Source organism: Platalea leucorodia, assembly GCF_965183815.1.
Source record: "Platalea leucorodia genome assembly, chromosome: 1".
NCBI classification, from domain to species: domain Eukaryota; kingdom Metazoa; phylum Chordata; class Aves; order Pelecaniformes; family Threskiornithidae; genus Platalea; species Platalea leucorodia.
In genome coordinates this window covers 82,493,070-82,516,136 of record NC_138823.1, presented here as the reverse complement: position 1 = coordinate 82,516,136, position 23,067 = coordinate 82,493,070, and the positions used below count along the sequence as shown (strand labels likewise).

The window sequence follows — 23,067 nt, the reverse complement described above, 5'->3', positions numbered from 1 at the left end:
AGAGTCAGACGAAACGTGACATTGCTCCCAGCTATGTAAGTTACCAGGCTGGTTGAGGAACAGAGGGAAAACCTAATAAGAAGGCTGAAGCCCCATGTGTCTCCCCAGTAAATCCATATTAGAAATACTTAAGTGTGTGTATAAATACATATACATATATACATACATCCAAAAAATGAAGAGTTTCATTTAAGTAAATAAAGTGCTTGCATGCATACAATAAGCATAAATACTAATTATGTGGAAGCTCATAAGCAGATTGGTCTGTTGAGGACTCTAGATATTCTGTATTTTCCTTGAAGGACCTTTTAAAAGATTTCCTGGGTCTCAACAAAAAAGATGTTTCTCAACTTTTGTCTACTGAATTTTGAAGAGAAAGAAGAAAGCCTATCATCCTTGCCATGCTCATCATAGTTAATAATAACATTTAATTTCTTCTTGCTCTACTGAAGCAAGACAGGAAAGTCATTATAGTTGCAGCTGTTTCAGGTTTTCATAAATCTTCTGTGTTCCCAAGTTGAACTAAGAATGTGAAAACAATTAAATTTGTTTGTGTCTTCTGAATTCTGCAAAACACTTAAACAAATTTAAGACGTTCCTGTTCATTACAGGTCTAACTTAGTTAAAGATCTACTTAAACGATTACAAATCTCAGTAAATAGTACTTACCATGAACAAGGTTAACACTAGAATAAACGGTCAATTTACAAATCTGCCAGTAAGGTTCTTTTATGTTGCTTTACTTAAGCCTAAATACTTTATTTAGTTAGGCATGCTCAGATTATTCCAGTATTTGTTATGTTGAGCTTTCATTCAGAGCAATTTTATTTCTTCTGCATATTCCCTTCTCTCAATCTTAAACACATGAATAACCAGTCATAATGCATATGTACAATTTATTTGAATTATCAGTTACAAGTAATTTAATAGGCTCTGGCAATTGCCAGATTCATTACAATGTGTTACATCTGTATTTGCTCTCAAAATGGTATCCAGTGACATTTTGTACAAACTAATTTTTTTTTCTTAATTTCAGGGCTGATAGTACACGAAGGTGCATCTGTTTATCGAGTGTTTAAGCGCTGGAGGGCTGTGAATCTACACTGGGATGTGTTAAATTATGATAAAGCCACAGACATAGAAGAGAGCAATCGAGGAGAACCCTCAGCAGGAAGGACATTGTGGTTACCGCTGACTGCATTTAGAAACAGAAGTTTAGTTCATCCAACACAGTTAACCTCACCAAGATTTCAATGTGGCTATGTATTGTTACATCTGTTCAACCGCATGAGACCTCAGGAAGATTCATCAGAAGATAATGGCTCTGGGGAAGTAGTGATGAGAGTGACCTCAGTGTAAACATGATGCTCACTGTGCTACACAGATAAAGCTAATGTGCCCTGATGTTACAGGACTTTGGAATGTAGTTACAATGAATGGTGAAACCATTAACACTTGAAAAAATATATACACATTTTTTAAAAATTTAATGCTTTTTATATGATCAGCTAAAACACAAATACATTTTTCTGAAAAAAAAAAAGTCTCTTGCTTTTTATATAGTCTGGTTTATTAGATCTTTTGTCAATTTGTACTTGAGGTGTATACAATATAGTTTAACTCTTAGGTCTTTGAATGATGAGGAAGCTCATTTTTAAGTAAAAAAATATTTAAATGTATTTTCTTAAACTCTGCCTTTAATCCACTACTGTTATTTTTCCCACTTTCATGAGGATTAAACTGAACAACCTTCTTACAAAAAGAAAAAGAGTGTTGACACAAGTAAAGTATTCTTCCTTTTCTGTCTTTATTTTGTTGTTGTTTGTAGCTCAGTTCACGTGTATGAAAGTAAGCAAAGGATATATTGTCCCTTGCCTTCAAGCAGAAGTCCAGTCGGTGTTCTACAAAACATGAGGGAAGATGCCAACTCTTCTTTTAGCTTTCCCACATGGATGTGCAAGATGTCAGACACAAGTATGACACCAGCAGGGGAAGAGTCTTGCACTTCCTCTCCAGTCTCTAAGATCTGCAGAGTGCTGGTGCTGTGCCTGTGCACAGAAATGAGATTACCTTCCAAGCAGTGGTGCTGAATTTAGCAGCCTGTGAATTTCTAGTACCATCCTAACTATAGGGCATTGACATCCCATATTTTTGGAAAAAAAAGAAGAAATGTACATTACAACTTCTGGAATAATAATAAATCCTAATGGAAACTGAAATAGAAATAATTCAGAGCCTTAATTTTGCCAGGTAACGAATCATGGTATTAAAAATGAGCCAATAGTCATCTTTATCATGATAGCTAATCAATGCCGTGAAGTTTGCATCTCTGTTTTTGTCTCATGGCAAAAATTCTAATGTCATTTAATCAAATGGAAATGGAAATAATTTCCAAGTTAAAAATTAAGTCTGTTGAAGATCAAGATGAAAAAGTAGGGCTGAAATTATTCTGAGAGCTCTAGCTTACTTAAAACAGTTTGTAGTGGGTTGACCTTGGCTGGCTGTCAGATCCCCATCCAGCTGCTCTCTCCCCCTCCTCAACAGGACAGGGGGAGAAAATAAAATGAAAAAGCTTGTGAGTCAAGATAAAGACAAGGGCATCACTTACCAATTACCGTCATGAGCAAAAAAGAGACAACACGGGGAAAATTAATTTATTGCCAATTAAAATAGAGTTGGATGGTGAGAAACAAAGACAAAAGCTAAACCACCTTCCTTCTACCCCACCCTCCTTCTTCCCAGGCTCAGCTTCACCCCTTCACTTCCAACTTCTTGTCCTCCTCCCCCCGAGCGGCACAGGGGGATGGGGAATGGGGGGCTGCAGTCAGCCCATAGCAGCTCCTCTCTGCTGCTCCTTCCTCCTCACACTTCTCCCTGCTCCAGCCCGGGGCCTTCCCAGGGGCTGCAGTCCTTCAGGATAAACCTGATCCAGCGTGGGCTCTCCACGGGCCACATTTCCTTCAGGGCCCGTCCACCTGCAGTTGTGTAGGGTCCTCCAGGGGCTGCAGTGTGGATATCTGCTCCAGCATGGTCCTCTCCATGGGCTGCAGGAGATACCTGCTCCACCAGGACCTCTCCAGGGTCACAGGGGAATCTCTGCTTGGGACTGGCTGTCTCTCTCCTCACAGAGGCCGCCCCTGCAGCTCCCACTCCCACCTGGACCCCTGCACCCAGTACAGACTTAAACATTTTTCTGTTTCACAATAAGTGGCGACCAATGGCAGAAAAATTGTAAGAGTCATTTTGTGCAGTAGCTGGAGAGCTGGGGCTGGAAAATTCCCTCTCACGGATCAACAGGATGCTGCTGGAATCAGCGCATGCTTTCCCTTTACAAGAAGCTCACGTGCCAAGACCAGACACAGGAGGCTTCTGCAACTACACTTGGAAGGGAGATAGAAATAATTTAAGCACTGGAGCTAAGAACTCCTTACATATTCATAAACATTTAGCCAATGAACTCTACAGAGGGCCCAGCATTCTGCGTTACACTCTCACAAGCTCAAATTTACACTTACTAAATCTCCAGATGACTTACTGCTCTTTAAACAATTAATGTGAAAAGCAGTATATAAGCCATGAACAACAAAATGGTATCTCAAAAAAAAGGTAATTTCTCTCTTGCATGGCAAATTACCATCACACGACTGGCAATCTCATTGAGAAGCTATGAGAATTCACTTCCAGATTAGCTTTAGACAATTTCCCAAAGGAGGAGTTTGTGGAGAAACAGAAGATGAGAGAAACTATAACTGGGGAAACCTGCTGTATCGCTGGGAATTTCTTGTTTTTAATTACTACTTAAATAAAGCCTGCTTTCCCAGAAGGACCACAAATCCACATGACCAAATTGGAATCAGAGTTAGTATCTCAAAAGCACTTGTAATACAAGGAGAATAAGGTATCTGTGGTCAATGTACTTAAAAGGTTATGTTTCACACCTTTTAGGTACTTGTGATCTCTCGGTTTTAAAGAATATTTTTATTCTTTTATTTTTATTCAGTGATCTTTTTACAGGATCCTAAAAACAAAAATTGAGTGCTATATGAAAACATTTGGTTGTAAAGAAATCTTTTTCATTCACATCCAAATAATTAGGGTGCTGGAAAAAAATGACTCACCAGAAAAGATCAATAGATGTGATTTAAAAGAGGACAAGATTCCTGTGTACAAATACTTGAAAGACATCTGGGTCTATAACACTTAACAGCTTCCAAGTGAAAAAAATGGTCCAATTAAGAGTAATGAAAATTAGTGGTGAGAGAATTGTTTAGGGCAAATATCAGAAAAGCCTTTTTAATAGTAGGATTTGTCGTCATTAATCATTTCTATGGCACAATAATTCTGCATATGTCTGCATTTCCGTGTTTCTATATATATAAAGCAAGATCGGGAAATGATAAACAGTGACAGGATTTGTATGGGCAGGGTGCAGCTGTGAGAAAAAAATTGAATTAAATCTATGGCTGTATTGTGCTGTGGAGTGTTTTCAGTAGCAAGAGTGCCTAGTGCAGGATATGAGTATTTCTTCGTTGACTTTGTATTTGGATTTGTGCAGTACTGCAGTGCTGTGATCACCTACATGCAAGACAGATGAATTCAAATCAGAACAGGTGCAGAGAGGGGATATTAGGATGAAAAAGGAGTAGGGACTCTATTTCACATGAGGAAGTTAGAAGAGCGTGGCTAGTTCTGCTTAACAAAAGTTGAGAGTGAATGTTATTGTTCTCAGTTAATATGTTGTAGAATAAAATTTATTTTAGGCAAAGAACCAGCCTAAGAAGCAGAAGAACTCAAGGACACAAATAGATCACAAATAAATTTAGCTGGAAGTTCAAGGTAGTTTTAAAATATTCATATAATGAATCACAGACAACAATTCAAGTTGGAAGGGCCTGTGGAAGGACATCTGGTCCAAGCTCCAGAGTCAATTCTGAGGTCAGACCAGGTTTCTCAGGGTTTTAAGCAGTCAGGTCTTAAAATTCTGCAAGGATGGAAATTTTATATCCTCTCTGGGCAACCAGCTCCAGTTCTTGACTGTCCCCAGAGTGAAAAAGTATTTCGTTCTATCCTACCTCTTGTTCCAACTTATGCCTGTTGTCTCTCATCCTCCCATAACGCCCCACTGTAAAGTGGATGGCTCTGCCTTCTTGATAAGCCCCTCGCAGGTGCTGGCAGGCTGCTGTTAGGCCTCCCCTGAAGCCATCTCTTCTCCAGGCTGAGCAAGACTTGATCCCTCAGCCTCCCCTCACAGAAAAAGCACTCTGGCCCTCAGCCAGCTTGGGGGTCTTCTGATAAACTTGCTCCATGTCTTTTCTGCACTGGGTTGCCCAGGGCGCTGTTGGCCGTCCCTGCAGCCAGGGCACACTCCTGGTTCATGCTCAGTTTGTGTCTGCAAAGGTCCCCAGGTCCCTTCCCGCAGAGCTGCTCCCAGGCAGGCATGGACCAGCCTGTGTCTTTGCACCGGTTCTTCCTGCCTAGGGACAGCACTTGGCATGTGTCCTTGATGAATTTCATGAGTTTCCCTCTGGTCTATTCCTCCAGCCTGGCTAAGTCCCTCCGGATGGCAGCCCTGACCCACCTGTGTGTCCCTGCAATCTGGCATCATCTGCAAACTTGAGACTAGAACTGTCTGTCACCTCCTCCAGGTTACTGATAAAGATGTCAAATGGGACAGGGCCCAGCACAGACCCTTGCGTTACTCCACCTGTTACTGGTCTACAGGCAGTGTAGGTCCCATTAACCACCACCTTCTGGACCCAACTATCCAGCCAGCTTTTTTGCAATCAAATTGTCCAGCCATTCAGACCTCAATGTCCTGACTTTGAAAGACGACTATTGTGCCAGAGGGTGTGGAAAGCCTTGCTGGGATCGAGGCAAATAGCATCCGCTGCTCTCCCCTCAACCACAAATGCAGTCCTTTGAACACAGAAGGCAAACAGGTGGGCCAGGTATGATTAACCTTCAATAGTCAGGCTCACTGTTCCCAACAACCTTCCTCTTCTTGCATGTGCCCAGAAATGGGCTCCAGGAGGACTTGCTCCATAATTTCCCCAGGGACTAAAGTGAAGCCAACCAGCCTGTAGGTCTCTAGGTTGTCCTTTGGGCTTTTCTTGAAGGTGGGTGAGACATTTGCTGCTCTGTGCAGTTGCCAGGGACCTCCTTGATCTCTACAAGTTCTTGCACACAATCCCTGATTCAGTCTTTACCCACTGGTCAATGTTACTATCCTCCTTGAGCCCTTTAACTAAGCACTGAAGGCTGTGAGAACTTGGTGGTGAAGACGGACGCAAAGAAGGCATTAGGGACACTGGTCTTCTCTGTATCCAGTGCCACAAAATCACTCACCTCACTAAGCAGCGAGCCCACATTTCCTTGTTTGGCCTTTTACTACTCATGTAGAAGCTGAAGCTCTTCATCTTGCCCTTGATGTCCCTGGCAGTTCAAGCCGAGCTTTGGCTTTCATAACCCCATCCCTGCATGCCTGGGCAATATTTCTAAAGCCTTCCTTTGAAGTCTGACCCTGCTTCCACCTCCTGTATGTGGCCGTTTTGCAGTGGAGCTGTGCGATGAGGTCTTGATTTAGCGAAGCCAGAATCTTGATACACCTGTTTGTTTTCCTGGGTATCAGGATGGTCCATTCTCGTATCTGGAGGACGCGGCCTGTACAGACCTGGGAGTTCCCTCATCTCCTTCACCCTTCAGAGCTGCTCCCCTATGAGCCCAGCTGTCCGCTCCCTGGACAAGCCTCAGGCTGCTTGCCTGGTGCCCCACATCTGGGCTCTGTGACTCTCCTCCTTCCCTCCCCTCAGGATCTTCATCTCCCCTCTTTCACACTCACCATGGCCAACGCTACCATGGGTCACCACGTCCCCTGCCGGTGCCTCCTTGGCAGGGACAGCAGATCCATCAGTGCAACCCCTGGGCTGGCCCAACCAGACCCCAACAAGAAGTTGTCCCTGACACCCTCCAGAAATCTCCGCGACTGCGTGTGTCCTGCTGTGCTGCCCTTCCAGCAGGTGACAGGGAGGTTCATGGCCCCCAGGAGCACCAGGCTCTGCCCTCCCCAGGCTTCCTCAAGGGATCTGAGGCAGACGTCCACTCCCTCACCCTTAGTCTGTGGTTGGTAACATGCTCCCCACCACGCTGCCGCCTTCCCTGGCCTCCCTTTGGATCTGACCCATGAGCCCTCACCTGATCCTTGTCCATCCCACAGGAGAGCTCCATACATCCCAGCTGCTCCTTCGAACTGGGAGTGTCCCCCCTCCTCTTCTTCCCTGCCTGTCTTTCCTGAGAGTGCCACAGTGAATTACTGGAAGAGCTTCCCAATAAAAACAGCAACAACAAAACATCCAACCTGTTTCAGAGGGAGTTTGATGACTTTATGAAAGTAATTAAGATGTTATTACTAGTGGTGGCAGAAGACTGGGATTAATACCCTTCCCTCTCCATGCTCATTTCTACGTACACAAAATGCATACATCCCCTCTTCTGAAGAATTCCATGTCTCCTCCAAACAACTAAACTTGTTTGCAGTTAATCAAGTTATGTAAAAAGCATGTATGTAATGGACACCAAAAAAACACTGTTGACCCAACCACAGAGCCAGATTACGATGTGAGGTGAGGTCTTGCCTGAAGTTTCAGACAGAGTAACAAACAACACTGGAAATCTGACCTCTTGTAAAAACCTGTATTTCAGTCACCATCCTGTTTGACTATTAAAACTGCAAGTGGGAGAGAATCAAGGTGTAGCACAAACTGAAGGTTTTGCACCACCACCTCTGGAAAGTCAGATTTTTTCTGTTTTCCTTGCATTAGTCCCCACTGTCAGTAAAACAATGGCCTACAGGCAGTGCAAGGGCAACTTTGGAGTTTCCCTGTTGGGACCCAGGAGAAACAGCAAGAATTCTGCTTGAAATGGCCCATGCATTCTTATCAACTTGAAAGCAAGGAAATCAGGAAAGCAAGGAATCAGACTGTGCTCATTCAAGGAGAGTGGTGTTTGCTGCTTAAACTAAAGATCAGTAGCCAAAAACTGTAAGTGGTAAAACACAGATTTCCAGGGCTCTCAATGACAAAGCCATTTCCAGTCACTGCTGTACATATAAGGTTTTAAAGTGTTTAAAGTAAAAAAAAAATGCAGTTTTATAACACTTAGATTACTATTGTAGGCATGTAGTTTAGGGACTCAAACTCAGCAGAGGTCCCTGGACTGGAGACACTCAAGAACCCTTTTGAATATCAACAAGAAAACTAACGGAAAGCCCATTTTTACTTTAAAAACATAGAAACAATTATACAAAATAAAGCTGCTTCATAAACAGTTTCTTGACCACAGAAGACTAATCTGATGGGAGCTCTACAGAATAGCTCCCTGCATTCTCATTTCTTTGCTCTGGAATTATATTTAAAATTCAACTTATTGTTAAAACAAGTCATGTAATATTTAGAGCAAACCTTTTCACATATTGAAACTGCGTATCATCAGTATTAGCCTGCTCTGGTGTGTAAATAAAATTTAGCAGTTCAAACAGCACTGCGATGGAATAGGCAGCACGCTTACTGAGCTCTGCCAGTCTGATTACACTCCAGACCAAGCCACAACACTTTCACAGGAATTTTTTGACTCCATTCATAAGGCACCATTGAACCCATCATGTTTGCAAAGCAAACTGCTGTTAGCTGCTCAAGAATTGCTTTGCAACTTGGGCTCCACTGCAACAGAAACTTTGAGGAAAGAATATATGTGATTTGGTTGGTGACATTTCATACTAGTTGCTTGATAATGTTTTGGGTTTTTTTAATTACATAATATCTCTAGTTTATTGCATCATTATTCTGTAAATGACATACCCAAGGAATGATTACCAATATTGAAATCTACCTCAAATCTACCTATGCCAGCACAGGACAATACAAGCAGGGGCTACGATGCTCAGAAGCGTATTTCTCCCTCTGAAACCTTAACAGGTGTTTTAAAGAGAACCGAAGATTTCCAGTGGACTAAATTTGAAAACAGTTTGTTATTATCTGTCAGATCTGTGACTCCAATAATTATGTACTAAGAAAGATGACAATTTTCTAATGCTTGAAAAACAGGCACTGTTAGCAGGTTTTCTGAAGAGAAATGAAGATGCTCTTTAAAACATTTCATCTTTCTTGTTTGCCTTACATGAAAGAATTCATTTTCATAAACCTCATAACAACTTCAAAAAACCCTAGTGTCCCGGGTTTTTTCAAAAAAACAGTTCCTAGAATCACCTCTTAGCTATTGTGTAAGAGGAGATAAAGCAGTGTTCAGGGATGAGAGAGGACACCAGAGAAATCTTTAAAAACTGGGAATACTTGTATTTCATTTTATTAAAATCAGAAGTGAGGTTTCAGATCTTTCTACATTCAGAAATTTGTCAGATGGGTACTGACATTTCTCCTGGATATAAGAAGAGATATTTATAATGCACTGTAGACTGCAACCACAGTCTGAATTAAAGGTGATGCATACATTAAAACCAGTCATATGGCAAAAAATAAAAAGGAAACACTAGGAGACGGGTCACTGAGAAGCATAAACACCTTTCAAAGATCACCTGCAGATAACAGAAAAATAGCAATCGGTAGCATAAATTCTCCCTGCTGTGGCCAGTCAAGTATCCTGCAGGCATGTAAAAACCCATGGTCGTCCCCCTACTTAATGAGTTCTCGCCTGACAGACTAAAACAATCCTTTCCCCTGACATCTCCACATGTGCTAACTCCAGCTGAATTTGACCCTGATTTGTCACCATTTGCTCCCTTAGTTCAGAAGATGTTGGCAGTGGGCTTGAGAGGCTGTCCTCTGAAGGATAAACGGTGTATTAGCTGGCTGAAAATTTGTAAAAGCCTCACCAAAATGACATTTTCAACATGAAGCAGCTTGCTGGAGCCAACCACAGAACTTCTTTTAACAGCAGTCCAAGCAAATAGTGTTGAATCAGGTCTGTGCTGGCAAGTCCATCTGAGTGCCAGAATTCAGGATCAGCCATGGGCAGAGACCAGAAAAGCCGCCGAGGTCGCCACAAGAGCAAAAGTTAAGGTAAATGAAAGGGGCTTGGACAGCGGTGGCTTGGTGACCTGGAGAACTTCCTCCAGCTTCCACAGTTCCTTCCTGGCCCAAAACCTTGCTTTGTCCTACATGTGAGGCTGGAAGAGGAGTAGCCAAACTTGTGAAAGGAAAAATTATGTTGAATAATTAGTCCACAGGTCCCATTTTCTAGGCCTGACCACCACTAATTCTCGAGGAAAGAGTACTTGTCCCCTCCCTTGTTTGCAACTTTTGTCCTGCCAGTTTTGAAAAAGGGGGGAAAAAATGCAGCCAAACCCAAGGAACTTGTTTTTTTCTAAGGGATCATATCAAAGTCACCACATGCTCCTCATCCAAATTTTGCTAGAATTCAAAAAGCTGAACTGGAGCAGCTAAGCCTTTAAAGAGGGGAAAACTGACCTCCGCTGTAGGAGACAAACTGAATGTGAGCGATGTCCCCCCGCTTCCCCACGCCCCTGCAGTAAGGCTTCACCTAGTGCAGCGCTGCCTACCAGCTGCCTGGGAACAGACCCAGTCCTTGGGAAACCTCAGCGGGCTCCATCACCGCCGGGGCTGGCTTTGCCTCCGCTCTCTGCTGCAGGCAGGGGCCTCTGGCAAGTCCCCGCCTGCACGCCTGCAGCGGGCTCAGCCCCTCTTCGCCTTTCTGCTCCGCTTCGGACACCCCTGCCAGCAGAGCTGTCCCGGAGAAAGGCGTCCCTTCCTTCCCCCAAGTGCAACTCAAAAAAAAGGCCCAAATAATTTTAATATAACATGTTTTGTCCCCTCATACATAGCTTCCCACGCCGACCTAACAGGATAAGAAAAGCTATCATCCAGGCACAGACTGGCTCCATCTGGGTAGTGTTTCTTGTTAGACTTTGCTGTTTCTTGTCCCATAAAGATTCAGTTTGTGTTAATGAACTTTAGAAAAGTATCTATAGAAGCTTTTACACTTTGAAATGGAAACTTTCTGTATATGGGCAGATATTAGCAAGAAATTTCAAGCTAGCACCTCACATTCAGCACACACTGGGGTGGGGCATTCGTTCCCAGTAAACACATGTGGGCTATCACTCACTCCTGGATGTTAAGGTAATTTATCCACATCCCAATTTGCCGCTAATGACAATTTGGCATTTGTCCATGAAACAAGAGTTTCTAAGAGACCCGTTCAACATTTATCCTCACATCAAGTGTTTATCACCTTCGCAGGACGTTAATTTGGGGTTTACATATTGAATAAAACACCCATTTACTCCAGTGGAGAAAGGTATGTTTCATGTTGTTTAAGTTTTTAAAAAATGCAAACACAATTTCATGGTAAGTAACAACCCCTAATGACCAATCCACCATTTCCAGTCATTCATAGGGTTAAATTCGTTTTCCTGTCCTCTTCCCAAATTGACATGTTTTTTGTGACAGTTTCTAACCCATCACTCAAGAAAAGCCCCAGACACACCATGCCTCACACACTGAAAGGTGTATGCTTTGCATGACAGGACAGCTTTAAACTCACCACTTAGGTCAAACTAGCATTCAGCTCTCGAGCCTTCACCCTGTTGGTGGAAGGGGCAGAGGTCAGACAGTCTCCTCCCAAGCATCATCCAGATGGGCTAAACCCTGTAGTTAAGGAGCTGTGTGTCAGCAGTTGCCCCTGTTTCCCCAGCTGACATGGGCTCTGCTCATGCCACTGCAACCTCAAGAGCTGAGACGCCCCGAGCCCTACGAAAACTTTTAGAGGGCAGCAGCCGTCCCGTTATGTGCACAGAAAACATGACCACCCGTTGCACAGTTCAGCTGAACAAGTCTTCGTTCTTTTGCTATGTCTCCCTGTTCTGCCTTTCCCTTCTCATCAAGATGCCTTGTTCATCATGCCCCATGGGTGGAAAAAACACACTAGCCCCACCAGAAGGAAAAAGGAAAGTTATTGTAACCAGATTTCTTGGGGATAGAAGTTGTTCCCTTTCCTGCCCAAGCCCTTCATTATGTACTGCCCTCCAGCAGCGGCAAGAAGGGGTGGTGATGGCTACATTGCTGCGTCCTTTTACTGCTGCATTCTGTGAATTCAAAAAACAGCCTGTGAGGATGAGTCCCTCAGGAGAGGGACTGCATGTAAAGCCCAGTCCTCAGGACATGGCTGGATATCATTGCACCACCACTAGCCAGAGCCAGGCACGCCCTGCCAGGAAGGTCACACAGCTCCCTGGCAGTGGATGGACTGCTTTCTTACCTTGTTAGCGACTCCAAGCCTAAGGATGCTCAAATATTCCCTCACTCCCTCCATGCACAGGTCAGCTCTTCTGCTGCTGGCCTTCCCCCCTGCGCCTGGGACCCCCTCACACCTCACTGCCCTGCTCTGCGACCAGCAGAGCCTGCCCCTTCGGCTGACTGTCTCCAGTGGGAGGGGAAAGAGCTTCACCTCTTCTATTGCAGCTTTCCAGAAAACACAGGTGGCACTAACCAAACTCCTGCCTGGAAACGAGTCTATGTGCAGAGAAGGAGAGGCCATGTCTGGCAGAGGTACGGGGACAGCAGGAGAGACACAACATTGTCCTAGCAGAAGCCACTTCAGGCAAGGCTGCAGTAGATTGGGATTAGTCCTGAGTGGAAACAGGCAGCGAAATGGCATTGATCAGCTATTTTCTTTGAATCTGTTTGCAAAGTGTCACAACTATCTATCTCCCGAGTGCCTGCATTCGTGGGTCTTGGATACTGCCTGCTCTTTCTTTCACTTCTGGGTGAGGAAAGCAATGGCCAGCATTCACTATAGGACATACCATATGTTCAGTGTAATGTGGGAATAGAGGCCTGGCATCACGTCTCAGCTATAGTTCACTGCTGGCACAGTGTCTGTGCCCAACTCTGTTCTGCTAACCCCTCTTACATTTTCTTTCTCTTGTCCCAGTGCCTCATTGGCATGCCAGGGCTCAAAAATGCTGAAGCATGCAGAGCTGGCAGTTGTCAGATGGAGATGCCTTTGGGGTATTTGGCTTAGCCACACCACTAGGATCTTTTGCTGTTCACTGACCATTTCCCTCCTCAAGTTCAGGGGAAATTTTATCCTGTGGAGATAATCCTGGCAGGAGCAAAAGGCATTGCTGCGTGCAGGGTGTTGGTCTCAGCTGCAGAATTGCTTCCCTTTAAAAGACATCCTGCAGCTGTCCAAAATGGAAAACTTGATTTACCTTCCACTCCTCCTTTATTGAAAGCAAAATGTGTAAGAAGGCAGGAACAAGCCTCTGCCAGTGACCCGTGGGAGGACATGAATTCTCCCATTGTTTGAGGCCTCTTGATTGCCAGGAAAAGGGCTGAATGAGATGGACCCTGATGAACATAGCAGACAGCCCTGCTTGACACCCAACCTCCTAACCCTGGGCTCAGCTCCCTCACTACCCGCACTGAGAGCGGAGAGGCTCTCCTGAGGAGCAACGTGCTGCTACGCTTACAGCGCATGGGTTTATGGTGTCCCATCCTCCTCCTCTGGCATCAGAGTGCAAGAAATTAATTCTCCTGACATTCATGGTAGCGCTTCAGCTGCTTCCCCCACCTCCAGTGGTAATGCTTGCATGGACATATGACATTTTGGCACTGCCGGCTGGAGTCTTATGTCTAAGCTTGGATACTGTTTTACATTGACAGTGCAAATCTCTTAGAATGAAAAAACTCTTAACTGATACAGTTCAAATCAAATTTAAACCAATTTTTATTGACATAAAAATACAATATAAAAAAGAGAAAAATCTCTTCCCAGGCAGATGCAGGAGGTGTAGAGAGGCAAGATGGGAGCAGGGCACAAGGAGCCCACCTAGATGAGAGTGACTTGAAGAAGGTGGACCCAAGTGACGGCGGCAGGCAGTTACTGCTCTGTGCTGCAAAGGATGGTGAAAAACCTGCCTTGTCCCAGCCACTGTGACCTGGGGAAATTTCCTTCCTGACCCTAAAGGTAGTGATTGGCTTTACACCAAGCACGAGAGCGGAAGTGGCACAGTCAAGTCCATGGGGCATCCCAGAGGTGGCCCATCCATGTGGCCATCACAGTGGCCTCCTGATGTCCTGGATCACCTGAATCATCACCATGAGGAAGATCAAGAGAATCAGGTTAAAGACAGACAATTCCTGACTATCCATTGTCCTTGGTACACATAGCAGCCATCACTTTAACAGGGTCTGTTTGAGTAGACCATGGTAAATGATCCCTATGCACATGAGAATTGGCTGTGGTGTGAGGCCACAGTTCTGATTTTAAGAACCTGTTTTCATTTTCTAGCTGCATATATTGTGATTTATACATCATGTTATTTTTTATAACTGTTTCTTTTTCTCTTTCTAGCATTTTGTTCTTATATATCTCCTCTTCTAACTTCTCCACTACTACTCGCAAGCAACTTCCTAACAGCTAGCACAAGCCTGCTTTCCCCTTTCCTCTCCTCCACTTACGAGAACCTTTTAATTTTTCAGCTTCATCCCAGACTTGGTGGCTGCCTGGCCCAGGGGACAGTGCACTCCCACGGTGAGTCTGCCTGCTGTGGGGTTCGGGTTTGTAGGAGAGTCCCTGGTCCCAGTACTAAATCTTGAGCCTCATCCATGGTGACGGTAACCTGATTTGCTCATAATGAGCTTTGAGAGAGTCTAATTATCTCAGGTGCCTAAATACTGCCACAGCAGGTAGCTAAGTCTGTCTTGTTGTTTTAATACAAGTCTAAAATATTTCAGTTCAGCCATCATATAAGAGTGGTGAGCTACCTTGGTCGCTGCCAGAGAGGTCCCTTTACACACTGACAGCTCCCCAAATCGCATCACTTACTTACCAACAGCAACACAGCAAAGCTTATCCATAATTCCCACCACAACCTGCAGGTTGCTATTCGTCTCCCTCCCTCACATGTAGGGCCAAAGGACGTAAACACTCTCAAAGTCTCTCTGCCAGATTGAGCATGACAGAAGGACACTTGGCAGCTCCGTCATTAGTTGACTCCTCCATGCCATAGGAGGCCGGGATGCAACTCTCTCTTTTGCTGAGAAGTCTTGAACATGCTGCAAAGCTTTCCATTTTTGCCCTGGAGGTGGCAAGGCCATGAAAAGGATGCATGCAACTAGTGTGCCCATCCGAGTAATATCAGCTGCAAAAAAAAACCCAATGTCAAGACAAATCTTTTGAAAAACTATTTATTGCAAAACTAATTCAGATATTTCAGGAACTGTTTTCTATGGATTCTCCAATTCATTGCTACCTTAACACTGTATAAAACATTTGCTTGTCTAGTTTTGAGTATGTTCTCAACAAGGAAATGAAGCTTCCTTAGGCATTCCATTATAAAAAGGATTTTTCCATGGGAAACAGATGCAAGCTACTAAATCACATGCTTTTACACACATGAAAATTGATTTTGAAGTGAGGTTTTCTGAGAACTACCAGGCTACAAACCTGATTTATTGTGTGGGCCTAGCCCTCCAATCTGTAGTGTGTATTAAAATACAGAGCTACCTGAAAAACACAGAATTTTTCACACCAGCAGAACATCCATTTTTTTGAGTAGGCCACAAAGCAGCCCAAATGTGGGAGCTTCCAAACTTGTAGGATTCCCAGTCCTTTTAAATTTTCATTTAGTATTTCTGTATTGCCTTTTTTTTTCCTTTCCCATTATTTTCTTTGTTTCTTCTTCATGTATGATAAAATTAATCCTTTAGAAGGCAGGGTGATTCATCTTTAGGACCAGTTGTAACTTCATTTTTGTTGTCTGATGATCTCTTTACCTACAGTTTGTTCGCAACTGAGAAATGTGTACTAACCCCATGGTGAATAATACTCCCTACATATCTTTCTAGATAAGAACATTGCCCAGAAGAAACGCATTATTGATCCTGGGTATTTGTAGATCTTGTTATAAAGATTCCCAGATGTCAACACCACAGAGCTGGAAAGGACTGCTAAAAGTAGAGCCAGGGTGAAAAATGCATTGACAGTAGATGATTTAAAATAGACACTTGGGATGATCAGTACACCCAGTTTTAGAAATTGTATCTTATGGTAAAGTGAAATATTAATATTTAAGCCTACTATAGTGCATCTTCTTGAATACTTCACTACATATAAAGAACTGGGCAATTTTTAGAGGCAATATCCCTGTTGCAGTGTTGCATTCACTGGCTTTTTGCCACGCATACAATTTTCTCCATGTCCCATAACACAGCTTATCCAATAACTTCTGGGTATGATGCAAGAAAGCATGTGAAAACTCTTAAGCCCTTGGTGTACATGATGCTATCTAGCTTCTTGGCTATCCTCCTTAAACTCAGAAACTTCTCTCACTTTAAATTTGAATCAGCTGAAAGAAAGCAGAAAATTGGGGGGTGGGCGTGGAATTATCTTTCCTTGAAAAAATACAAGAATGCCTTTTCTGGTTTACATTCCTTTTGGTTACAATTTGTTTAGGATGTACTTCCTTTCATATCTGAAAGTCATTTGATGCCCATCACCTGATGACTCTTTTTTAAAAAAATATCATTCCATCCTTAACTTTCTAGTAAGGTTGGTATTTACATATTTAAAAAAACCTCGAGCATGTTGACAGTGTGAACCATTAACTGGTTGAAGAAATCACAAATAAAGCCCAAAGTCACTTCAGTTCAGTTGTTAAGTGGCCAAGGTAGTACAGGACAAACAGAGTTATTGATGGAAAGGGACACTGGCAAACAGGAACCTACATTTTCATCCCAGTTCTGCTGATAACTTTTTACTCACTTTGCTTCTCTGTGCCTGGATCCCCCTCATCCTTTATGTAGTTAGGTTAGATTTTAGATTCTTAGATTTTTAAATTTAATATACTGCTTCCTCACTATGGATACATAGCATATCACAAGGACTCTCTGCTCTCCAGCAGGGCCTTTTAAAGCCTATGTAAATGTAATATGTAATGTAATGTAACAGCATACTCACTCTAAATCTCCAGGATAATGTTAAACTCGTACTAAATATGAATCCATTATTTGATACTGGCTTGAATTCAATTAATTCGATAAGTAAAGATGCAGTGTAGAAAAACATATGCAGATTCAGTGAGCCAGACTTACTGTTTCCAGGAAAATATTTACAGAAACACATGGAAGTATTGAAACTCTGGTTCTGCTGCATGTATTCAAACACCATCATTTTGATCCAGGGGGAAAAGTGTAGGGGTATGTGTGTGTGTATTGCCAGCCAGGCAGCCCACCACCAGTGAGGCCCCAGTGCCCTCCAGAGCTTGGCCAGGCACGGCATGAGAGCTCAGACCTGCGGGAAAGCGTACGACCTCTCTCCTATGTCTCTCAGAAATGAAGGCAGAGAAATGGCAGTGCAAAACCGTAGAGGCCAGGTGCTTGAGCAGAACAGGATGAGTTGAGGATGCAGTTTTGGCTAGAATCACAAGTTTCCAGGCCACTAGAGTCAACCCGAAACCTTAATTCATCTTAGTATGGCTTTAGGTTTGAATATATTTCCCTACAATATAAACTGTAGCTGTATACTAAGTTTAAAAAGAAAATATAAAGCCAGTGATTAAGATTTTAAGGCCAGATTTGGTAAAGAGAAAACCCCCAGGATTTTTATAGAGCCTTCCTTTATAAAAGAAAAGGCATATTTCTGAAAAAAATGGTCATGTAGATTGTATAAAGAAACTTAAGACCCTGTAGCATTTTAGCTTTTGCTAGCCTGGGCCTCTCTGCTTACATGAACTCTCTTTCAAACTGAGCTGCCATTTGCTCTTTCAGATTTTTGTTTTTTCCTTTCGTCCTGTTCAACTCAAATTCTCAAGTGGTTTCACAATGACGAAACAGTTCTACTCAGCCAAAGTGGATGACAGCCAAAATACCCAGATAAAGAGATTTTCAGATGAGCTGAGGGAAATTCATTATGCTGAAGGTACATCATTATTTTCAGTAGCATTTGGTAAAGTGGAACAGGCAGTAGGTGATTATTAATCATAGAAACATTAGCACTTTGCCTCCTCTATGCAACGTTTCCTCCTCTACTTTAATATGTTGTTTCTCTACAGTCACGCTTGCTCTGGGCTATTAGTCTTAGACTTATGCTGTATGTACTGTCTCAGCATCGACAATGATGTAGATGTTTCCGCTGCAAAACTAAAGCCGAGGATGCTGCTGTTGTACAAAAGCAAGCGATCATGCTATTTTAACCCAGAACACTGAGAAAGCTACAACCCACAGAGCAGAAGTGTGCTATGATATTAAATGGTTTTTTTCTGCTTGTATAAAAGAGAATCTATTCTCACTTTTACAATCTAATCTTTCCTTGGTCTCATCTGCAAGTTAGATAAATTAGCCTTGATGGCATCTGGAAAAGGGGAAAACTACTTATTTGTGAGCAGTCACTTATTTGTCCTCTTCTGCAGTGTAAAGTCCACAGATTAATGCCAGTGAATTGCATGCTGCTGTTTAAAGGAGAAATTAGAGCAGAAGAGAGAAACATTACAGAGGAAAGGTTAGATTTTTCTGGAGAGCCTTTATTAAATCACAGTATATTTAAATGCAAGTTTTATTTAAAGAGGACCAAGTAATAGAGAAATACACCTCTAGGAACCTGAGCTCAGAGCCAGACACTGACTCTGACCACGAGAAAAGAAGAACAGAAGCACCTCATACAAGTTTCCATGTGCACACTGCAAATCCACCAGTAATGGTTGGCTATTGTTTTTGGAGGGAGCTAAAGGATTAAAACATCTCAATCTAGAAGATCATAATGGTGGCATGTACCAAAAAAGAAAAAAAGTGACTTTCGCTAGTAACAAGCAGGGTACAACTCTGGCTTATTTAACCCAGAAAATACTCTCATCTGGCTTACCTGGTAAAAACCATGTCAGCTATCTCTAAGTGTCAAGGAGAGCAACAGCTGTCCCTGTTGCAATGAGCTCAGGCCTTAACAACTTTTACCAAGCAAAAATTGTAAAAATCCAGCCACTTGTATAGCAGCTGCTTTGGGACAGTGAAATACTTCTGCTATGTCAACTGTACTGTACTTTTTAGGCTGTTTCAACCTACTTAATTCTCTAGAAATCAAAATTATTGGACTTAAACTGTAGTTGCTGTTCTGGCATTGAAAGTCTATTCTTCTTTCATGCACAGTGCTCAGAAACTGATTTGTCGCTACAGAGCTTGCGTTTTAGTAGAGGAAAAGGGAAACTAGTAGACAGCAAGAGACAACAATGTCCTAAGAGCAGATGTGCTGCAGCCTTCCTCCCTTGCCCCTGTAAACCAGCTGTTTTATATAGACATTTGAACACTAGCTAGTGTTAAAATATAAATTTTGCTACAGATGATAGGGGAATGGGTAATTTTCCACAAAGGAGCTCTCTTTGCTGGTATTATTTCTAAATCGAAGTCCAGGCTTTGCAGTCTTCAAGCAGATCGGATTACTTGATGACCAAGGGGTTCCTCATGAAATCCTGACTGGGCTCCCAGTGTACATGCACGCATCTGTTTATCCCTGAAATCTGAAAAATATCTAACTTCAATAAACTACAATATCCTATGCATTCCCCAGTCATTTTGCCTGAAAAGAAGAATTAGGTCACTAGCGGCAGTGAGAAAAATCATAGGAGCGACATAGCGAAGCAGCACCAGGTGAGATGGTCCATAAAGTAAAAGAAAGCACATGTGTGCTGAGCTGCTGCATAATACAGGGGTTGGAACCTGACGTCATGGATTGAGACTTTCTCAAATCACAGCAGGATTATCTCAGTCAAGACACAGAATTCATTCCCCACCACCAAAAAAAGAGGAGGATGTTTGGGTTTTTTGCTTGTTTTTCAAATGACACTTCTGGATGACAGTTGTGTCTGCTCTCTCCATTGCACAAGTGCAGTGATAAGCAGTGATGCAAAGCCCTGTAAGAAAACCAGCTCCTCACTCCCTCTCCCCTGTGTCCCACCTTCCTGTTATGCATCGATATCGATGTGCGCATTTCAGAAGTAGGCAAAGCGATATCCAATTTGTCCAATAAGTGTTTTCTCCTCTAGAGCCAGATGTAATTGAATACTGGGTGCATAAGCAATCCTGCTATCCAAATTGCATACAATTTGTTCTTATAAAAAAAGAAAATAAATTTGATTCAGTTTTCAATTCTGCTGTTGTGCAATACTCTATTCGAGTTAGGCTAATTAAGCCAGTACTATTCATTGCGTGGGAAGGAGGTTTTTTTCTGCCCAGAATAAGCAGCACTGTGAGATTTGGGCCTTATATCTTCTTGGGATGATCAGTTAGAAATATAAAATCACAAAGGCAGTTTGCGCTTGTCCACTGTGATTGAACTTCGCTTGGCAGCTGGCCAGCCTAATGGTAAATGTGCCAATCACGATAAAAGCAGGGCAATTAATCAGAGCAGGGCAAGGACATGGTGTTAACAGTGCTGAAAGCAAGCAAAGGAAACCTTCCCACATTACAATACATACTTTTCTTCCCTAGGGAGCTTTCGTGATACCTATTATGGAAATGTTTACTTTGGTAACACTAGGGGGGAAATGGTGCAGTGACGCTGCTAATGGTTATAGCCTTTATGTTTTACAACGTAAGCAAGCAGTTATCTATACAGAGGGACAGCAGTAAAAGTATTTCCTACCTCTTCTGTGATGAGTCTCATAAGAAAACTTAAACCAGAAAAGAATAATAATTCAGAAACTGACCTACTACAGCAAGGAAAGACCTTTTCCTATTAAAGTCAGAGGGAATTGCGTATGGCTAATAATTAGGAGACACTGTTTTGTCAGCTGTAATAATCCATGGAGTTAAAAGGATTGCTGTTAAAGCACAAGAGCTTCCAGCTAATGCTTCAGGTAAAAAGCTACCACTTTTATGCCTTAACCATGGCTACTTACCAGATTTTTATTTAAATTTTGGGTAGAAATACACTGTCTACTTAAAGGAAGAAAAATCCTCTTGAAACAAAGGCCTGGGAAGCCTTGGTTCAACATCCAGCTCCTGGGCAAGCCACCAATATGCTCAGAGAAATATCTGGATGGAAACACGACGCGTGCTGCAGGCCTTAGCGTGCACCCCGATGCCAAACGCTGGCTCGGCCCCTCCACGTACACGTGGGATCCTGCTCCCTGACCCACCAGCGGCTGGCAGGAGGCCACGTGTAGCATCACCAGGCCGGCCAGCGAAGAGCTGAATGAGGAAGAGGAGCAGCACAGCCTCCTAGAAAACGGGCAGGGAGTCCGCCTGGGCACGACTCAGCTGGCACAGCCCCGGGTAGGAGAGGATGTGTTCTGAAAACTGAACACTCTGTGCATATTCAGTCATGCTAGCTCTGGATTTTGCTGCCTGTGGGTATAAGGACATTTACTGACTTGATAGGTGTGTTGTTTTTCTGCATGAAAGTTACACAGACTGAGACAGAGCAAATTTACAGCAGCGTTTCTTGTTTCACCTGGAGTCCCTGGACCTTGGGCTCATGCTAAGCTGTTTGCCAAGCTATAGGAAGATTCTCATGTGAAGAGATCATTGATATGGATTCATAGCCTCTAAGGCCCAAAGGAAGCATTTTCACAAGCCAGGTGGGTATCCTGCAAAGCCTGGACTGCAAAATGCAAGTCCGTGTGTGGGGTCCTTGAACAAAACCTCCTCTCTCTTTTATTAACAACAACTGAGTTTGGACCTCCTAAAGAAAAAAAATAAATCCCACTAAGACGATCCAGCATGGTAAGGCATGGGACAATGCACTAGCTGATGACAGAAATAACAGACAACAGCTATGGAGTGGAAGTCTCTGTCCTCAGAAATAAAACACCGTCCTTTTCCTAACAGCAGAAGGGACCCCAGCTATCAGTGAGCCACGTTTCTCCCTTGCTGAACAGAGGGATTGCACTTAGCCACATATAAACTCTGAAGATGACAACTCACAGACAAATTACATGAGGTAATAACAAAAGTAATAGGGAAGTGCCTGCTGGATTGTCGTGACCAAGAGCTCTGAGAAAATGTTCACCCTGCTAGGCATTTCCAGGAGCATCAGCATGAAGCTGCTCTCCCACTGTAAAACTATCCAGGAACACCAGCTGCTGCTGCTGCTGGGCGACATTGGACAGACTCAGCCACGGCAGGGGACACCTACAGAAGATGTGTTCCTTCGGACAGGTACAAGGCCAAATGCCCATGCTTTGCATGTGTGGCAACAGCAAACTAAAAAAAAAAAAAAAAAAAAAAAGAGAGTGAGAATGTAGATGGAGCGGGAGCTGCGTGCATGCACACATACACACACAGACACAGACAGACACTTACAGGACCATTCCTGGTTTGCTCTCGTGCATGAAAAGTTCAGACAACCTGTACTGGTACCGGTTCCAGGCAAGCCCTAAAGCTGTAGTAATTTAACATCGGAAAAAGCAAATCCTTACCCATCAGCATCACCACTTCAGCAGCACATAGCTTGCTTTCCTTGCTGCTGGAACATGGATTCAGAGAGTTAATTTTTCTGTGTGGGTTTTGCAGGCAATGCATTTTAGCAAAACAGTAATTCACAATGCATTTGGAGAAGGAGAAACCCTGAGGGTTTTCCCCTTCTTCTTACAAGGATGTAACATCTCTTTGGCAAGGATGCTGGTCCTTTTCCCGCAGATGGAGCCCGTGCTCAAGCAAGCGGCAGCGCAGCCGCCCTGTGCGTTGGCTGAACCCCACGCCGGGAGGGAAAGCCAGTCTTCTGCAGAGTCAGGTTTCAGCTGCTCATTCTCTCGGTCTTATCAGATTGTGATTTTTTTTTTTTTTTTTTCACTCCGGGACATTTGTATTAAATGAGCTGGTTTTATTAGCAAATTCCAGGAGAAGCCAGGATCGTGGGGAAGTGTAGAGTGGGACCGGCAGCTCGCTGCTGGCCTAACAGGGGATCAGGATCACAGGGGGACTTGAAAAGATATTAAAAGTATGTAAGCAGAGTTGTCGAGTAACCGTGGGGTTTTTTGGTCAGGAAAAGACCCCATTCTGAAGGAACCTGTAAAATCTGACAACGTTTCGATCCCATTTC

At 43.2% G+C, this 23,067-nt stretch overlaps 1 protein-coding gene across 1 annotated transcript in view; it reads left to right on the top strand.

The window, feature by feature from the left end:
- MARCHF11 (membrane associated ring-CH-type finger 11) overlaps positions 1–1,359 on the top strand; it is a gene marked incomplete at both ends in the record, with an annotated part of 34,334 nt that extends 32,975 nt beyond the window's left edge. The window contains one exon of the mRNA XM_082321940.1: positions 1,037–1,359. Within this exon, the coding sequence (XP_082178066.1) occupies positions 1,037–1,359 (323 nt within the window). The remainder of the gene's footprint in view (positions 1–1,036) is intronic.
- Positions 1,360–23,067: the final 21,708 nt, after the last annotated feature.